At 43.2% G+C, this 20,286-nt stretch overlaps 1 protein-coding gene across 7 annotated transcripts in view; it reads left to right on the forward strand.

The window, feature by feature from the left end:
* prom1b (prominin 1 b) overlaps nt 1-14,875 on the forward strand; it is a 35,804-nt gene extending 20,929 nt beyond the window's left edge. For 4 of the 7 annotated variants that reach the window (XM_029118211.2, XM_029118212.2, XM_029118214.2 and 1 more), the window contains 9 exons: nt 1,997-2,068; nt 3,382-3,474; nt 7,956-7,973; nt 9,058-9,111; nt 10,665-10,745; nt 11,421-11,489; nt 12,367-12,456; nt 12,924-13,039; nt 13,738-14,875. In XM_029118211.2, the coding sequence (XP_028974044.2) occupies nt 1,997-2,068; nt 3,382-3,474; nt 7,956-7,973; nt 9,058-9,111; nt 10,665-10,745; nt 11,421-11,489; nt 12,367-12,456; nt 12,924-13,039; nt 13,738-13,756 (612 nt within the window). In that variant the 3' untranslated portion in view covers nt 13,757-14,875. The remainder of the gene's footprint in view (nt 1-1,996; nt 2,069-3,381; nt 3,475-7,955; nt 7,974-9,057; nt 9,112-10,664; nt 10,746-11,420; nt 11,490-12,366; nt 12,457-12,923; nt 13,040-13,737) is intronic. The other 3 variants (XM_029118213.2, XM_029118215.2, XM_029118217.2) reach the window with 1 other exon arrangement.
* The last annotated feature ends 5,411 nt before the right edge of the window (nt 14,876-20,286 follow it).

Here is a 20,286-nt window from a genome sequence, read left to right on the forward strand (position 1 = left end):
ACCCTAATCAGCTAACATTCTTCCACTCTGGGACTGGAGACAGTAACTTTTTAAGAAAACACAAAATGAGAAATGTATTGTCTGTTTACTTCTACCCCCCTGTTTCCCAAAAGGTTGTAAAATGTAAAGGAAACAGAATGCAATGATGTGCAAATTTAAATCCAATATTAAGTAGAAGATAGTAGTCAACATATCAAACGTTGAAACTGAGAAATGTTATTTTTTCTTGGAAAATAAATGCCCAATTTGAATTTGATGCCAGCAACATGTTTCAAAAATGTTGATACAGAGGCACCAAAAGACTGGAAAAGTTGTGTACTGCTAAAACACAAAACCTGGTGGAATATCAATCAACTAATCTGCAGTGTTCTCTGTACACAAGGGACAAGCCTGAAAACTAGTATTGGATGGCCGTGATCTTTGGGCCCTCAGGCGGCACTGCATTAAAAACAGACACGATTCTGTAGTGGAAATCACTGCATTAAAAACTGACACGATTCTGTAGTGGAAATCACTGCATTAAAAACAGACATGATTCTGTAGTGGAAATCACTGCATTAAAAACTGACACGATTCTGTAGTGGAAATCACTGCATTAAAAACTGACACGATTCTGTAGTGGAAATCACTGCATTAAAAACTGACACGATTCTGTAGTGGAAATCACTGCATTAAAAACAGACATGATTCTGTAGTGGAAATCACTGCATTAAAAACTGACACGATTCTGTAGTGGAAATCACTGCATTAAAAACAGACATGATTCTGTAGTGGAAATCACTGCATTAAAACAGACATGATTCTGTAGTGGAAATCACTGCATTAAAACAGACACGATTCTGTAGTGGAAATCACTGCATTAAAAACAGACACAATTCTGTAGTGGAAATCACTGCATTAAAAACAGACACGATTCTGTAGTGGAAATCACTGCATTAAAAACAGACACAATTCTGTAGTGGAAATCACTGCATTAAAAACAGACACGATTCTACAGTGGAAATCACTGCAATAAAAACAGGCATGATTCTGTAGTGGAAATCACTGCATTAAAAACAGACACGATTCTGTAGTGGAAATCACTGCATGGGCTCAGGAACACTTCTGAAAACCACTGTCTGTGAACACGGTATGTCACTGCATCCACAAATGTTAAAACTCGGCCATGCAAAGAAGAAACCAAATATAAACAATATCCAGAAACGCTGCCACCTTCTCTGTGCCCAAGCTCATTCAAGATGGACTGAGGCGAAGTGGCATACTGTCTGTGGTCTGAGGAATTAAAATTTTAGATTATTTTCGGGAATCATGGATGCCATGTCCACTGGGCTAAAGAGGAAAGAGACAATCTGTCTTTTTATCAGCACACAGTTCAAAACCAGTCGCTTTATGAAACAAAAAATATGACAACGGTTGAGCAGCTGAAATCCTACATCAAGCAAGAATGGGAAAACATTTCACTTCCAAAACTACAGCAATTGGTCTTAAAAGAAGAGGTGATGCAACACAGTGGTAAACATGCCCCTTTTTATTTTTTAAACAATAAAATATCTGTTTTAACATCTGATATGTTGTCTTTGTAGTATTTTCAATCAAATACTACAATAAATGATTTGCACCTCATTGCATTCTGTTTTTATTTGCTTTTAACGCAGCGTCCCAAACTTTTTTGGAAACAGAGTTGTATGTAATTCCATTGTACATGTGTCTCTCAGTGGCTCCAAATCAACCTTTATTTCCATGGGGTTTTATGACTAATCGTGCTGTTTCCTTCTATTGACGTTGGAATATCGGAGGCTCGCATTCTGGTGCATTCTAGAACTTAAAGGAATAGTGGCATAGCGATTGGGGCAGGAAGTAACCCAAGGGGCAGGAAGTAACACAGCAGATGGAACCTGTTCTCTCTGTGTGTGTGTGTGTGTGTGTGTGTGTGTGTGTGTGTGTGTGTGTGTGTGTGTGTGTGTGTGTGTGTGTGTGTGTGTGTGTGTGTATGTAGGTGAATAAAGGAGTTACTCTGGTGGATCTGCTGGCCTTCGCCAACGAGCTGGAGGCACAAGCAGACCTTCTTGTGAGTCCCTAAAACCCTAACCCTTAAACACTAAACCCGACAATCTAACCAATAAACAACCACTACCCCCTAACCATTAAACACTAAACCCTACAACCTAACCAATTAACAACCACTAACCCCTAACCCTTAAACACTAAACCCTACAACCTAACCAATAAACAACAACCACTAACCCCTAACCCTTAAACACTAAACCCTACAACCTAACCAATAAACAACAACCACTACCCCCTAACCCTTAAACACTAAACCCGACAATCTAACCAATAAACAACCACTACCCCCTAACCCTTAAAAACTAAACCCTACAACCTAACCAATAAACAACCACTACCCCCTAACCCTTAAACACTAAACCCTACAACCTAACCAATAAACAACAACCACTACCCCCTAACCCTTGAACACTAACCCCTACAACCTAACCAATAAACAACATCCACTACCCCCTAACCCTTAAACACTAATCCCTACACCCTAACAATTAAATACCAAACCCTACACCCTAGCCACTAACCACAAACCTCCACACAAAAGCCCCTTCACCCTAACCACTAAACACCAACCCCTACACCCTAGCCACTAAACACCAACCCCTACACCCTAACAATTAAACACCAACCCCTACACCCTAACAACAAAATACCAACCCCTACACCCTAGCCACTAAACACCAACCCCTACACCCTAACAATTTAATACCAACCCCTACACCCTAACAATTAAACACCAACCCCTACACCCTAGCCACTAAACACCAACCCCTACACACTAACAATTAAACACCAACCCCTACACCCTAACCACTAAACACCAACCCCTACACCCTAACAACTAAACACCAACCCCTACACCCTAGCCACTAAACACCAACCCCTACACCCTAACAATTTAATACCAACCCCTACACCCTAACAACAAAATACCAACCCCTACACCCTAGCCACTAAACACCAACAACTAAATACCAACCCCTACACCCTAACAATTAAACACCAACCCCTACACCCTAGCCACTAAACACCAACCCCTACACACTAACAATTAAACACCAACCCCTACACCCTAGCCACTAAACACCAACCCCTACACCCTAACAACTAAACACCAACCCCTACACCCTAACAACCATGTTATTGCTAGCAGGCTAATGCTCATATCTAATTCTTTTTTCTTCTATGTGTTTATTTGTGTGTATGTGTGTGTGTATATATGTGTGTGTGTGTGTATGTGTGTGTGTTTGTTTGCATGTGTGTGTGTGTGTGTGTGTGTATGTATGTATATGTGTGTGTATGTATGTGTGTATGTAGCCACGAGGAGCGTTGGAGAATGCTCTAAAGGGTCACGCCAGTAGCATCAGACAGATCCACAGAGAGCAGGTCATCCCAGTGGAGCAGGCCATGGTAACACACGTACAGACACACCACACACCTTAGATGTACACACACACACATACATGCAGACACACCACACACCATAGATGTACACACACACACACACATACATGCAGACACACCACACACCATAGATGTACACACACACACACATACATACACACCACACACCATATATACACAACACACCCACACCACATACCCTACACACACACACACACACAACACACCCACACCACATACCCTACACATACACACACACACACACAACACACCCACACCACATACCCTACACATACACACACACACACACACAACACACCCACACCACATACCCTACACATACACACACACACACAACATACCCTACACATACACACACACACACACAACACACCCACACCACATACCCTACACATACACACACACACAACACACCCACACCACATACCCTACACATACACACACACACAACACACCCACACCACATACCCTACACATACACACACACACACAACACACCCACACCACATACCCTACACATACACACACACACAACACACCCACACCACATACCCTACACATACACACACACACACACACAACATACCCACACCACATACCCTACACATACACACACACACACAACACACCCACACCACATACCCTACACATACACACACACACACACAACATACCCACACCACATACCCTACACATACACACACACACAACACACCCACACCACATACACACACACACACAACACACCCACACTACATACCCTACACATACACACACACCCACACAACACACCCACACCACATACCCTACACATACACACACACACACAACATACCCACACCACATACCCTACACATACACACACACACAACACACCCACACCACATACCCTACACATACACACACACACCCACACAACACACCCACACCACATACCCTACACATACACACACACCCACACAACACACCCACACCACATACCCTACACATACACACACACACACAACATACCCACACCACATACCCTACACATACACACACACAACACACCCACACCACATACCCTACACATACACACACACACACAACACACCCACACCACATACCCTACACATACACACACACACAACACACCCACACCACATACACACACACACAACACACCCACACCACATACCCTACACATACACACACACACAACACACCCACACCACATACACACACACACACAACACACCCACACTACATACCCTACACATACACACACACCCACACAACACACCCACACCACATACCCTACACATACACACACACACACAACATACCCACACCACATACCCTACACATACACACACACACAACACACCCACACCACATACCCTACACATACACACACACACCCACACAACACACCCACACCACATACCCTACACATACACACACACCCACACAACACACCCACACCACATACCCTACACATACACACACACACACAACATACCCACACCACATACCCTACACATACACACACACAACACACCCACACCACATACCCTACACATACACACACACACACAACACACCCACACCACATACCCTACACATACACACACACACAACACACCCACACCACATACACACACACACAACACACCCACACCACATACCCTACACATACACACACCCACACCACATACCCTACACATACACACACCCACACCACATACCCTACACATACACACACATACACAACATACCCACACCACATACCCTACACATACACACACACACAACATACCCACACCACACATACACACACACACAACACACCCACACCACATACCCTACACATACACACACACACACACACAACACACCCACACCACATACCCTACACATACACACACACACACACAACATACCCACACCACATACCCTACACATACACACACACACAACACACCCACACCACATACCCTACACATACACACACACACACAACATACCCACACCACATACCCTACACATACACACACACACACAACATACCCACACCACATACCCTACACATACACACACACACAACACAGCCACACCACATACACACACACACACAACACACCCACACCACATACCCTACACATACACACACACAACATACCCTACACATACACACACACACACAACATACCCACACCACATACCCTACACACACACACACACAACACACCCACACCACATACCCTACACATACACACACACACACAACACACCCACACCACATACCCTACACATACACACACACACACACACAACACACCCACACCACATACCCTACACATACACACACACACACACAACACACCCACACCACATACCCTACACATACACACACACACAACACACCCACACCACATACCCTACACATACACACACACACACAACATACCCTACACATACACACACACACACACAACACACCCACACCACATACCCTACACATACACACACACACACAACACACCCACACCACATACCCTACACATACACACACACACACAACATACCCACACCACATACCCTACACATACACACACACACAACATACCCTACACATACACACACACACACACAACACACCCACACCACATACCCTACACATACACACACACAACACACCCACACCACATACCCTACACATACACACACACACACAACATACCCTACACATACACACACACACACACAACACACCCACACCACATACCCTACACATACACACACACAACACACCCACACCACATACCCTACACATACACATACACACACACACACAACATACCCACACCACATACCCTACACATACACACACACACAACACACCCACACCACATACCCTACACATACACAAACACACACAACATACCCACACCACATACCCTACACATACACACACACACACAACATACCCACACCACATACCCTACACATACACACACATACACACACACACACACACACACACCACATACCCTACACATACACACACACACAACACACCCACACCACATACCCTACACATACACACACAACACACAACATACCCACACCACATACCCTACACATACACACACACACACAACACACCCACACCACATACCCTACACATACACACACACACAACATACCCACACCACATACCCTACACATACACACACACACAACACACCCACACCACATACACACACACACACAACACACCCACACCACATACCCTACACATCCACACACACACACACACAACACACCCACACCACATACCCTACACATACACACACACAACACACCCACACCACATACCCTACACATACACACACACACAACACACCCACACCACATACCCTACACATACACACACACACACACACAACACACCCACACCACATACCCTACACATACACACACACACACAACATACCCACACCACATACCCTACACATACACAAACACACACAACACACCCACACCACACATACACACACACACACACACAACACACCCACACCACATACCCTACACATACACACACACACACAACACACCCACACCACATACCCTACACATACACACACACACACAACATACCCACACCACATACCCTACACATACACACACACACAACATACCCACACCACATACCCTACACATACACATACACACACAACATACCCACACCACATACCCTACACATACACACACACACACACAACATACCCACACCACATACCCTACACATACACACACACACACAACATACCCACACCACATACCCTACACATACACACACACACAACATACCCACACCACATACACACACACACACAACATACCCACACCACATACCCTACACATACACACACACACACAACACACCCACACCACATACCCTACACATACACACACACACACAACACACCCACACCACATACCCTACACATACACACACACACACAACATACCCACACCACATACCCTACACATACACACACACACACAACATACCCACACCACATACCCTACACATACACACACACACACAACACATACCCTGAAACAGTCAGCTGATTTTTGTTCTCCGTTCTCTCTCCCTCCCCGCTCGTCTCCCTCCCTCCCCTGCTCGTCTCTCTCTCTCCCACTCGTCTCCCTCCCCTGCTTGTCTCTCCCTCCCCCGCTCATCTCCCTCTCTCCCCCGCTCGTCTCTCTCCCTCCCCGCTCGACTCCCTCCCTCGTTCGTCTCCCTCCCTCGCTCGTCTCCCTCCCTCGCTCGTCTCTCTCTCTCCCACTCGTCTCCCTCCCCTGCTCGTCTCTCTCTCCCTCCCCTGCTGGTCTCTCTTCCTCCCTCCCACTTCCTCTCTCTGTTTTTCTCTCTCGTTCTCTCACAACTTTTCTCATTTAAAATGTTCCAGAAATTTGTCAGAGCACGGGTAAGTTAGGTGTTTAGTTGTTGTTTTTAGGGCTGTCACCATATCAGATTTTCACTACATGATTATCGTGGCCAAAATAATTTATGGTATTAATATTATCCATTTACTATCGAACATTTTAAGTAAAAAAATGCTATCAGTCAAATTTATCTTCAACTGTGTTTAATGCGTTTTTTTCTCTTTTTTGGCAAATGAATTATATGGAGGGGGAGAGAGTCTGTAACCATAACTGTACAAATAAAAACATACAAAAAGAACAATCACACTTAATGGATAGTTAAAAGGCAACCAGATGAACTGATAAATAAAAGATCCACAAGGCCTAACACCCAGAGGAGTTTTTGGAAAAATACAAAACATTTTCGCCTAGTGAACAGGCTAAGAAAGGCCTTAATTTAAACGCTGGTGTTTAGGTCCAGACTCGTTGTTTAAGTACATGCATCGTTTGTCCATGACCAAGAGGATTTTTGGGATCTGTTTCTACATGTGAATAGGCTATGAAATCGGCGTCTTTGCGAATCTCTCCCGGAGGTTCTAGTGGGGCTAACGAGTTGATTTCAATGCATTCTGTCATATAGATGTGTGTGTTAAAGGGGCCATATGTAAGAGTTTTACTGTACTACTAGCGTAAATACAAGCATAAATGACCAGTGGACATCTAAAGTTAATGTTTCAGTTAATGTTTCAGAGAGCCTTAGATGGTGTAATGTGTTTGTAATGTGGTTGTAATATTGTAATGTGGTTGTAATATTGTTAGAAATTAGTTGTTGTATGTGTTGTAGACATACATTCTGAAGACAATTTGTATACTTGTGTGTGGGAAAAATGTAATGGTCTGTATGTTGTGTCTGTATGTTGTGTATTGTCTGTGTGATATGTTTGTGATGTGTATGTGTGTGTGTTGTCTGTGTGTTGTGTGTGTGTCTGTGTTGTGTGTGTCTGTTGTATCTCTTGTGTTTTGTGTGTGTGTCTGTGTGTGTGTGTCATATGTTGTGTCTGTATGTTGTGTGTGTGTGTGTGTGTATGTGTTGTGTGTGCTGTGTCTTGTATCCGTCTGTTGTATCTGTTGTGTGTTTTGTTACAGAGCACCCTCAGCCAGAGCATCCGACTACTGCAGAGAACAGCCAAAGAATTACCAGTGAGGACACACAGACCTACAAACACACACACACACACACACACACAGACCTACAAACACACACACACACACACACACACACACAGACCTACAAACACACACACACACACAGACCTACAAACACAGACCCACACACACACACACACAGACCTACAAACACACACACACACACACACAGACCTACACACACACACAGACCTACAAACACAGACCCACACACACACACAGACCTACAAACACACACAGACCCACACACACACACAGACCCACACACACACACAGACCTACAAACACAGACCCACACACACACACACAGGCCCACACACACACACACACAGACCCACACACACACACAGACCTACAAACACAGACCCACACACACACACAGACCTACAAACACAGACCCACACACACACACAGACCTACAAACACACACAGACCCACACACACACACAGACCTACAAACACAGACCCACACACACACACAGGCCCACACACACACACACACACACAGACGCACACACACACACACACAGACCTACAAACACAGACCCACACACACACACAGACCTACAAACACAGACCCACACACACACACACAGACCTACAAACACAGACCCACACACACACACAGACCTACAAACACAGACCCACACACACACAGGCCCACACACACACACAGACCCACACACACACACACAGACCCACACACACACACACAGGCCCACACACACACACACACACACAGACCTACAAACACAGACCCACACACACACACAGGCCCACACACACACACACAGGCCCACACACACACACACACACACACAGACCTACAAACACAGACCCACACACACACACAGGCCCACACACACACACAGACCCATACACACACACAGACCCACACACACACACACAGACCCACACACACACACAGACCCACACAGACACACACAGACAAACACAAAAAACACAAAAACACACAGACACACAGACACACAGGGACACAGAGACACAGAGACACAGAGACACAGAGACACAGAGACAGACACACACAGAGACAGAGACAGACACACACAGAGACAGACACACACAGAGACAGACACACACAGAGACAGACACGCACAGACACGTACATTCGCACAAACGTGCGCACACACAGTACAGGCACACCCATAAACACACACAGAGCAATTTCAGATTTTTCCACCAGGGCTTGAGTTCAACCCCATTTTTAAACATTTTACTATTTCGTTCATTAAACAACACCAGAAATGTTTTAATTATAACAGTTAATTTATAAAATTGACATTCATACTCTAATAAATCCCTTGTAGTGAAAAATATATCTAGACAGAAAATAATAATAAAATAAAGCAATAATATACATAACACTGTACACTAGCAGCAGTTTAAAAAGAGTATTGTAAACTGGGTAGTATTATTGAACATTTATATATGGCAAGTATGGCAGTAGTCTCAAGGGGTCTCTTGTGTAAAATAAATCTCTAGTTGATCTCTTGTGGTGAATAAACACAAATTCCTCTTCCCTGCAGGTGAAGGTGACTAACATTCTGAGTGCCATTGATGCAGCAGAGTACCTCATCACACACAATGCTTCCCATGTGGTCAAACAGGTAAACACACACAGGTGTTTGTTCTTCTGTCCTTGTGGGGATCATCAACATTATGTCTGGTTTAACCTCATTCCATAATCCTTATCCAAACTCTTACCTAAACCGAAATGTAATCTTTATGCCTAAAACTAACCCAATTTCTAACAGTATCCCCAATTGTACACTTTACTCTGCAGATAGGATTTTTTCTTGTGAGGACAGAAAAAGCCTAGTGGGGGCAGAATTAACAGGTTTTATTATCTTTAGGGGAACAGAATTAACATGTTTTGATATCTTTGTGGGAACAGAATTATCAGTTTTTATTATCTTTGTGGGAATAGAATTGACAGGTTTTATTATCTTTGTGGGGACAGAATTAACAGGTTTTGTTATCTTTGTGGGAACAGAATTAACAGATCTTATTAACTTTGTGGTAATAGAATTGACAGTTTTTTTTATCTTTGTGGGAACAGAAATAACAGGTTTTATTATCTTTGTGGGAACAGAATTAACAGATTTTATTATCTTTGTGGGAACAGGTTTTCCAATATTTGTCAGACTTCTGGTCACCACATTTATTGTAAAACCAGGCTCACTACCCCCATAAAACACACACATACACACACCCCCATAAAACACACACATACACACACACACACATGTTCTCTCTCTAAGCTGCCTTTAATTGTATTGCAGGAGACAGATGCATATATGAACAACATGATTGGATATTTCAGACAGTACACAAAATGGGTCAAAGATTCTGTAAGTTATCAACCTATACTTATTTCGTTTTTAAAGTATTTATTTGTAGTTCATATTTTATACCATGTTATATTTAATTGTATTAGTTTTAAATTTCATTTTTTTTGTTTTGGTCTTCAATATTGTTTAAGAAAATGATTATTGTTAATGGTAAAGCCGTCTTTCTGTGGTTACTCTTAGGTGGCTTTTTAATATATTATTCTGTTATGTTATTGTATTAACGCAGTAATATTAAACCTTTCCAGAAAGTTCACTTACTAAACATTATTATAATATTCTGTTATATTATTGTATGAACACAGTAATATTAAACCTTTCCAGAAAGTCCACTTATTAAACTTTATAATTTATTTATTTTATAATTCTGTTATATTATTTAATTAATGCAGTAATATTAAACCTTTCCAGAAAGTCCACTTATTTAATATAACTATAATATTCAGTTATATTATTGTATATACACAGTAATATTAAACCTTTCTAGATAGTCCACTTACTAAACAACAGTATTTTTATATTATAGTGTTGTAATATTTTTGTATTAATACAGTACTATACCATACTATTAAACTTTCCTAGACAGTCAACTTATTAAACATCATTATTATTATATTATATTGTAATGTTATGTTATATTTTTGTATTAATGCAGCACTATTAAGCCGTCCTAGACAGTCAACTTATTAAACATCATTATTATTATATTATATTGTAATGTTATGTTATATTTTTGTATTAATGCAGCACTATTAAGCCGTCCTAGACAGTCAACTTATTAAATGTTTCAGTGGTGGGTGATACTGTCATTGCTTCCACTGTGTGTGTGTGTGTGTGTGTGTGTGTGTGTGTGTGTGTGTGTGTGTGTGTGTGTAACCAGCTGGAAGGGGAGGTGGCTCAGTGCAAGCCCATTAGCAACATCATCGACACCATGGAGCTTGTGGCCTGCAGCTTCATATTCGATTCACTGGTGAGTTACAAAGGGGTTGTCTCACAGGGGTTGTCTCACAGGGGTTGTCTCACAGGGGTTGTCTCACAGGGGTTGTCTCACAGGGGTTGTCTCATACGGTTACATTCTTTAATGCAGTATCAACATCACTGAAGAGAACTGAAAATGGCGAGAGGCTGTTATCTTTGCCAAAGGCGCTTGGATGAATAACTAAGGGGTTGAATACTTATGTGATATTTCTGTTTGCAAATTTGCAAAGAAATCAAAAAATCTGGTGATTATGAGATTTTAGATTGATGAGGATTTTTTTTTATCCATTCTAGAACAAGGCTCTGAAATAAAATGTGGAAAAAGTGACACATATAATTGAGGATAAGAAAGGATAATAAAGTAGTTATTTTTTGTATTTAATTAAAAAGCAATGGTTAAGAAACACACCTAGCCCCTAATGTAAGATACACCATCTCTGTCTTTCTGTATTTGTTTAGAACACATTCTGGTTTGGTCTCGGCGGGTCTTGTGTCTTCCTGGTCCTCAGCATCATTATTTCAGTAAAACTGGCCAAGTATTACAGACGCATGGACACTGAGGACGTCTTTGATGAGTAGGTTACACCCACCATTAAAACCCTAAACATAACCATAACCCTAACTATAAAACACCATTAAAACCCTAAACATAACCCTAACCCACCATTAAAACCCTAAACATAACCATAACCCTAACCATAAAACACCATTAAAACCCTAAACATAACCCTAACCCACCATTAAAACCCTAACCTGTTCCCTTTTAACTAAATACTAACCTCTTAACCTAACACTTCACCTAACCATATTATTTTCCCGAACCCTAACCCCAAAATGCATTAATTATTTTCTCCTTAATCCCAGTATCCTTGTTGAAGGGCCTGTAAACTCAACATTAATTCTCATGTTAAGAATCATCCCAATACCCCCCCATGATATTAACACAATGATGGCCAATAAATATAGGAAAACAGATCATATTTTATCTTTGTCATCTCTTCAGACAGTTCAGGCGATGCCATGAGGGTGGACTTTATCCTCATTAATATGCATAACATTGCAATGTCACAAATAAATGCTAATGGCAACCGTCAATAAACATCACAAATTTTATCAAAATTCTTTAGCAAGCGCTGGCTGACTTTAATGCACATTACTAGTCAACTTTTCAAAGCAACTAAGAAATATATTGAACTATCTTGGAGATTACTACAAGGTACTTACATGTAAAATCTGGCTGTTGTTAATAATAATCTTCTGTTCTTTTCCTCAGCGGCCAAGAAAACTGGTAAAATAATCTAAGAGAAAAATAGAAAATAAAAAACAAAGAAAATACAACATGAGTGTTGAGAAGGAGTGCACACCACACACAACTCTCATCTGATTTTCACAGTAACCCAAGGTATTCCTTATACAATCCATGGCCCAATTAAAATTGCACCCATTCTGTCTGACCACCATTTTGTCTGACCATTCCATCTGTGTTTCTATGTAAAGAGTTGTGATAGTTTATTTTATGTTATTTTAGACAGTGTTTCTATGCACTCACCTTGATGACATGTATGTTTTATACGCTTTCAAGACGTTTGGAAGTTTTATATATTTTTTATTATAATATTAACAATATTGTTGCTTATTAATAATTGTTTTATAACCACATTGTATTAGCTGGAGGTTGCTGGTTTGACCACACACAGAAAGAACATATATACACAAATACAGACATGCACACATTTATGCACCAACAGAAAGAACATACACACACAAATACAGACACAAACACATATATGCACAAACAAAAAGAAGGTACACACACAAATAAATACACACATAAATATGCATGCAGTCTGTTGTTACAGAAGAGGTTTGACTATGCTAACAAAAGAGGTGTACTACAAAACAGCCAGCTAACTTTTGTAATAAAAGAATGAAAACAAAAAACAAAATACACCATCTGAATTAACTATCAAACTCAGATATTTGTTTTTGGTGGTTGAGTCAGTTAGGAAACACTGACTTTTCTTTACAAAAAAATATGTTACTGTTTTGTAGTTTATGCCTCTAATATTCAAGATTGTATTGTAGCCATTTTTCACCAAAACCTTGTTAGCAAGTTAGCTGTCAAACCACTTTAGCAGATGCTAGCTATCAAAACATGTTTGCAGACACTAATTTCCAAACCATGTTACCATATTAGTCATCAGACTCTAGCTACCAAACCATTAACAATATTAGCCTGTTAACTAGCACACACTAGCTGCTTGTTGTTTGACAGCTGCGACCAGCCGATGACACAGCTGTGACATCAGAATTGTCACATTATTTCAGTGATGTCACAGCTTTGTATCACATCTGTGATATCATGGCAGGCTGTGAATCTGTGAATAAAGATACAATTTTTATTTGAGTCACTTTCTGTCCTGTTGTGTAATTTTCTGTGTAGTTACATTATCAGGGAAGAGGAGCTTTCATCTTTCTTTATCTGTCTTTATCCATATACTCTTATTTATCCATATTCTGTTCCTTATCCATGTTTACTCCTTGCATAAAGTGAAAAACTGGACCTAAATAAATGCACATGCAAAGTAATTAAAACATCACACTGGGATTACAGCATTTTGCTCTGACTGTACAGAGAACAGGTTACACAAGTAGCATTAGCAGGATGACGACCAAGGCAGCCAATCAGACTAACTGAAGCTGAACAGGCAGTCAATCAGACACTAACTGAAGCTGAACAGGCAGCCAATCACACACTAACTGAAGCTGAAAAGGCAACCAATCAGACACTAACTGAAGCTGAACAGGCAGCCAATCACACACTAACTATATCTATATGTGTGTGTGTGTGTGTGTGTGTATATGGATGGTGGTGTGTGTGTATATACAGTTGTGCTCATAGGTTTGCATGCCCTGGCAGACTATACAGTAAGTATATGTGTGTATATGTGGATGATGCTGTGTGTGTGTGTATCTATACAGTATGTATATGTGTGTATATGTGGATGATGCTGTGTGTGTGTGTATCTATACAGTATGTATATGTGTGTATATGTGGATGATGCTGTGTGTGTGTGTGTATCTATAAAGTATGTATATGTGTGTATATGTGGATGATGCTGTGTGTGTGTGTGTATCTATACAGTATGTATATGTGTGTATATGTGGATGATGCTGTGTGTGTGTGTATCTATACAGTATGTATATGTGTGTATATGTGGATGATGCTGTGTGTGTGTATCTATACAGTATGTACAGGTGCTGGTCATGAAATTTGAATATCATCAAAAAGTTGATTTATTTCAGTAATTCCATTCAAAAAGTGAAACTTGTATAATGTATACATTCATTCCACACAGTCTGATATATTTCAAGTGTTTATTTCTTTAAAATCTGATGATTATAACTGACAACTAATGAAAAACCCAAATTCAGTATCTCAGAAAATTTGAATATTGTGAAAAGGTTCAATATTGAAGACACCTGGTGCCACACTCAGCTATTTAACCCAAAACACCTGCAAAGGCCTTTAAATGGTCTCTCAGTCTAGTTCTGTAGGCAACACAATCATGGGGAAGACTGCTGACTTGACAGCTGTCCAAAAGATGACCATTGACACCTTGCACAAGGAGGGCAAGACACAAAAGGTCATAGCTAAAGAGGCTGGCTGTTCACAGAGCTCTGTATCCAAGCACATTAATAGAGAGGTGAAGGGAAGGAAAAGATGTGGTAGAAAAAAGTGTACAAGCAATAGGGATAACCGCACCCTGGAGAGGATTGTGAAACAAAACCCATTCAAAAATGTGGGGGAGATTCACAAAGAGTGGACTGCAGCTGGAGTCAGTGCTTCAAGAACCACCACGCACAGACTTATGCAAGACATGGGTTTCAGCTGTCGCATTCCTTGTGTCAAGCCACTCTTGAACAAGACACAGCGTCACAAGCGTCTCGCCTGGGCTAAAGACAAAAAGGACTGGACTGCTGCTGAGTTATGTTCTCTGATTAAAGTACATTTTGCATTTCTTTTGGAAATCAAGGTCCCAGAGTCTGGAGGAAGAGAGGAAAGGCACAGAATCTACGTTGCTTGAAGTCCAGTGTAAAGATTCCACAGTCAGTGATGGTTTGGGGTGCCATGTCATCTGCTGGTGTTGGTCTACTCTATTTTCTGAGGTCCAAGATCAACGCAGCCGTCTACCAGGATGTTTTAGAGCACTTCATGCTTCCTGCTGCTGACCAACTTTATGGAGATGCAGATTTCATTTTCCAACAGGACTTGGCACCTGCACACAGTGCCAAAGCTACCAGTACCTGGTTTAGGGACCATGGTATCCCTGTTCTTAATTGGCCAGCAAACTCACCTGACCTTAACCCTATAGAAAATGCGATACGCCAGACCCAACAATGCAGAAGAGCTCATGGCCACTATCAGAGCAACCTGGGCTCTCATAACACCTGAGCAGTGCCACAGACTGATCAACTCCATGCCACGCCGCATTGCTGCAGTAATTCAGGCAAAAGGAGCCCCAACTAAGTATTGAGTGCTGTACATGCTCATACTTTTCATGTTCATATTTTCAGTTGGCCAACATTTCTAAAAAATTTTTTTTTTTTTGTATTGGTCTTAAGTAATATTCTAATTTTCTGAGATACTGAATTTGGGATTTTCATTAGTTATATTTCATTAGTCAGTTATAATCATCACAATTAAAAGAAATAAACATTTGAAATATATCAGTCTGTGTGTAATGAATGAATATAATATACAAGTTTCACTTTACTGAAATTAATCAACTTTTTGATGATATTCTAATAATATGACCAGCTCCTGTATGGCATCATTTACACAGAACATTCACCATGGCAACAGGACCTTTCATTTTGGGACGTCAAGGTTCACCTAAACTAAAGACGTTTCAATGGGATTGTTTGGAAGGTCTGTTTCCCTGGAGTTCAGAATGTCTGTCTGGAGTGCAGAAATAGTAGTTGTCTGTGTGTTATAACACTTTAATCCATGCTTTTGTTACTTTAAGATTGGACTATTTCAATGCTATGCTATTTCAAGTAGCCAACCAATCAATCATCCTACAAACCAAATAAACAAAGTAATCAGTAGTCTGTCATTCTGTCACAGATAAAGCTTGAAAATGAATCATGGCTGACATCTGCTGGGGGTATGAGAGTAGGACAGGATGGAGGACGAGGGAGGAGGGAAGGAGAAAGTAAAGTGGGAGAGAGGGAGAAACAAGGACAGGGGATGATAGAGGAGAGGGAGAAACAGGGACGGGGGATGATAGAGGAGAGGGAGAAACAAGGACAGGGGATGATAGAGGAGAGGGATGGGAGAAACAAGGACAGGGGATGATAGAGGAGAGGGAGGGAGAAACAAGGACAGGGGATGATAGAGGAGAGGGAGGGAGAAACAAGGACAGGGGATGATAGAGGAGAGGGAGGGAGAAACAAGGACAGGGGATGATAGAGGAGAGGGAGGGGAGAAACTGGGACAGGGGATGATAGAGGAGAGGGATGGGAGAAACAAGGACAGGGGATGATAGAGGAGAGGGAGGGAGAAACAAGGACAGGGGATGATAGAGGAGAGGGAGGGGAGAAGGGTAAGAGAGAAAGATGAGGAAAGGGAAATCTAAATACTTTGTTGAAATGGTATTGGTCTAGGAGGCCTAACCAATCAATAAACTTTCAGAGCTAATAATAACATAACCAATGTTCTCTAGTAATACCTGTTCTACTGCACACAGTTTGATTGAAGACATAAAGTGCTGCTTGAAAGTATGTGAACCCCTTGTGCAATTATATGTTCCCCATGAAATCTTTATTTAATCAGAATTTGATATAAAACAACCCGGGGTTGGGGCTCGTATGCGAGCGCCTGGTGGCCGGGCCTTCCCACATGGGGCCCAGCCGGGCTCAGCCCGAACGGGCGACGTGGGGCCGCCCTCCCGTGGGCTCACCACCCACAGGAGGGACCATAAGGGGCCGGTGCGAAGAGGATCGGGCGGCAGTCGAAGGCAGGGGCCTAGACAACCCGATCTCTGGACACGGAAACTAGCTCTAGGGACGTGGAATGTCACCTCGCTGGCGGGGAAGGAGCCTGAGTTAGTGCTTGAGGTTGAGAGGTTCCGATTAGAGGTAGTCGGGATCACCTCTACGCACGGCTTGGGCTCTGGAACCACACTCCTTGAGAGAGGATGGACTCTTCACCACTCTGGAGTTGCCCATGGTTTGCTTATAGCTCCCCAGCTCTGCCGCCATGTGTTGGAGTTTACCCCGGTGAACGAGAGGGTCGTTTCCCTGCGCCTACGGGTCGGGGATAGGTCTCTCACTGTTGTTTGTGCCTACGGGCCGAACGGCAGTGCAGAGTACCCGACCTTCTTGGAGTCTCTGGGAGGGGTGCTGGAAAGTGCTCCGACTGGGGACTCTATTGTTCTACTGGGGGACTTCAACGCCCACGTGGGCAACGACAGTGACACCTGGAGGGGCGTGATTGCGAGGAACGGCCCCCCTGATCTGAACCCGAGTGGTGTTCAGTTATTGGACTTCTGTGCTAGTCACAGTTTGTCCATAACGAACACCATGTTCAAGCATAAGGGTGTCCATCAGTGCACGTGGCACCAGGACACCCTAGGCCGCAGGTCGATGATCGACTTTGTTGTCGTCTCATCTGACCTGCGGTCGTATGTCTTGGACACTCGGGTGAAGAGAGGGGCGGAGCTGTCAACTGATCACCACCTGGTGGTGAGTTGGATCCGATGGCGGGGTAGAAAGCTGGACAGACTCGGCAGGCCCAAGTGTACTGTAAGGGTCTGCTGGGAACGTCTGGCCGAGTCTCCTGTCAGAGAGATCTTTAACTCCCACCTCCGGCAGAGCTTCGACTGGATCCCGAGGGAGGCTGGAGATATTGAGTCCGAGTGGACCATGTTCTCCACCGCCATTGTCGAAGCGGCCGCTCGGAGCTGTGGCCGTAAGGTCTCCGGTGCCTGTCGAGGCGGCAATCCCCGAACCCGGTGGTGGACACCGGAAGTAAGGGATGCCGTCAAGCTGAAGAAGGAGTCCTATCAGGCCTGGTTGGCTTGTGGGACTCCTGAGGCAGCTGACGGGTACCGACAGGCCAAGCGGGCTGCAGCCCGGGTGGTTGTGGAGGCAAAAACTCGGGCCTGGGAGGAGTTCGGTGAGGCCATGGAGAAGGACTATCGGCTGGCCTCGAAGAGATTCTGGCAAACCATCCGGCGCCTCAGGAGAGGGAAACAGTGCCCTACCAACGCTGTTTACAGTAGAGGTGGGCAGCTGTTGACCTCAACTGAGGATGTCGTCGGGCGGTGGAAGGAATACTTCGAGGATCTCCTCAATCCCGCTGTCACTTCTTACATTGAGGAAGCAGAGGATGAGGGCTCAGAGGTGGACTCGTCCGTCACCCGGGCTGAAGTCACTGAGGTGGTCAAGAAACTCCTCGGTGGCAAGGCACCGGGGGTGGATGAGATCCACCCTGAGTACCTCAAGTCTCTGGATGTTGTGGGGCTGTCTTGGTTGACACGCCTGTGCAACATCGCGTAGCGGTCGGGGACAGTGCCTCTGGGATGGCAGACCGGGGTGGTGGTCCCTCTTTTTAAGAAGGGGGACCGGAGGGTGTGTTCCAACTATAGGGGGATCACACTTCTCAGCCTCCCCGGGAAAGTCTATGCCAGGGTTCTGGAGAGGAGAATACGGCCGATAGTAGAACCTCGGATTCAGGAGGAACAGTGTGGTTTTCGTCAGGGCCGTGGAACACTGGACCAGCTCTATACCCTCTACGGGGTGTTGGAGGGTTCAT

This window comes from Esox lucius, chromosome 25, assembly GCF_011004845.1.
Source record: "Esox lucius isolate fEsoLuc1 chromosome 25, fEsoLuc1.pri, whole genome shotgun sequence".
NCBI lineage: Eukaryota > Metazoa > Chordata > Actinopteri > Esociformes > Esocidae > Esox > Esox lucius.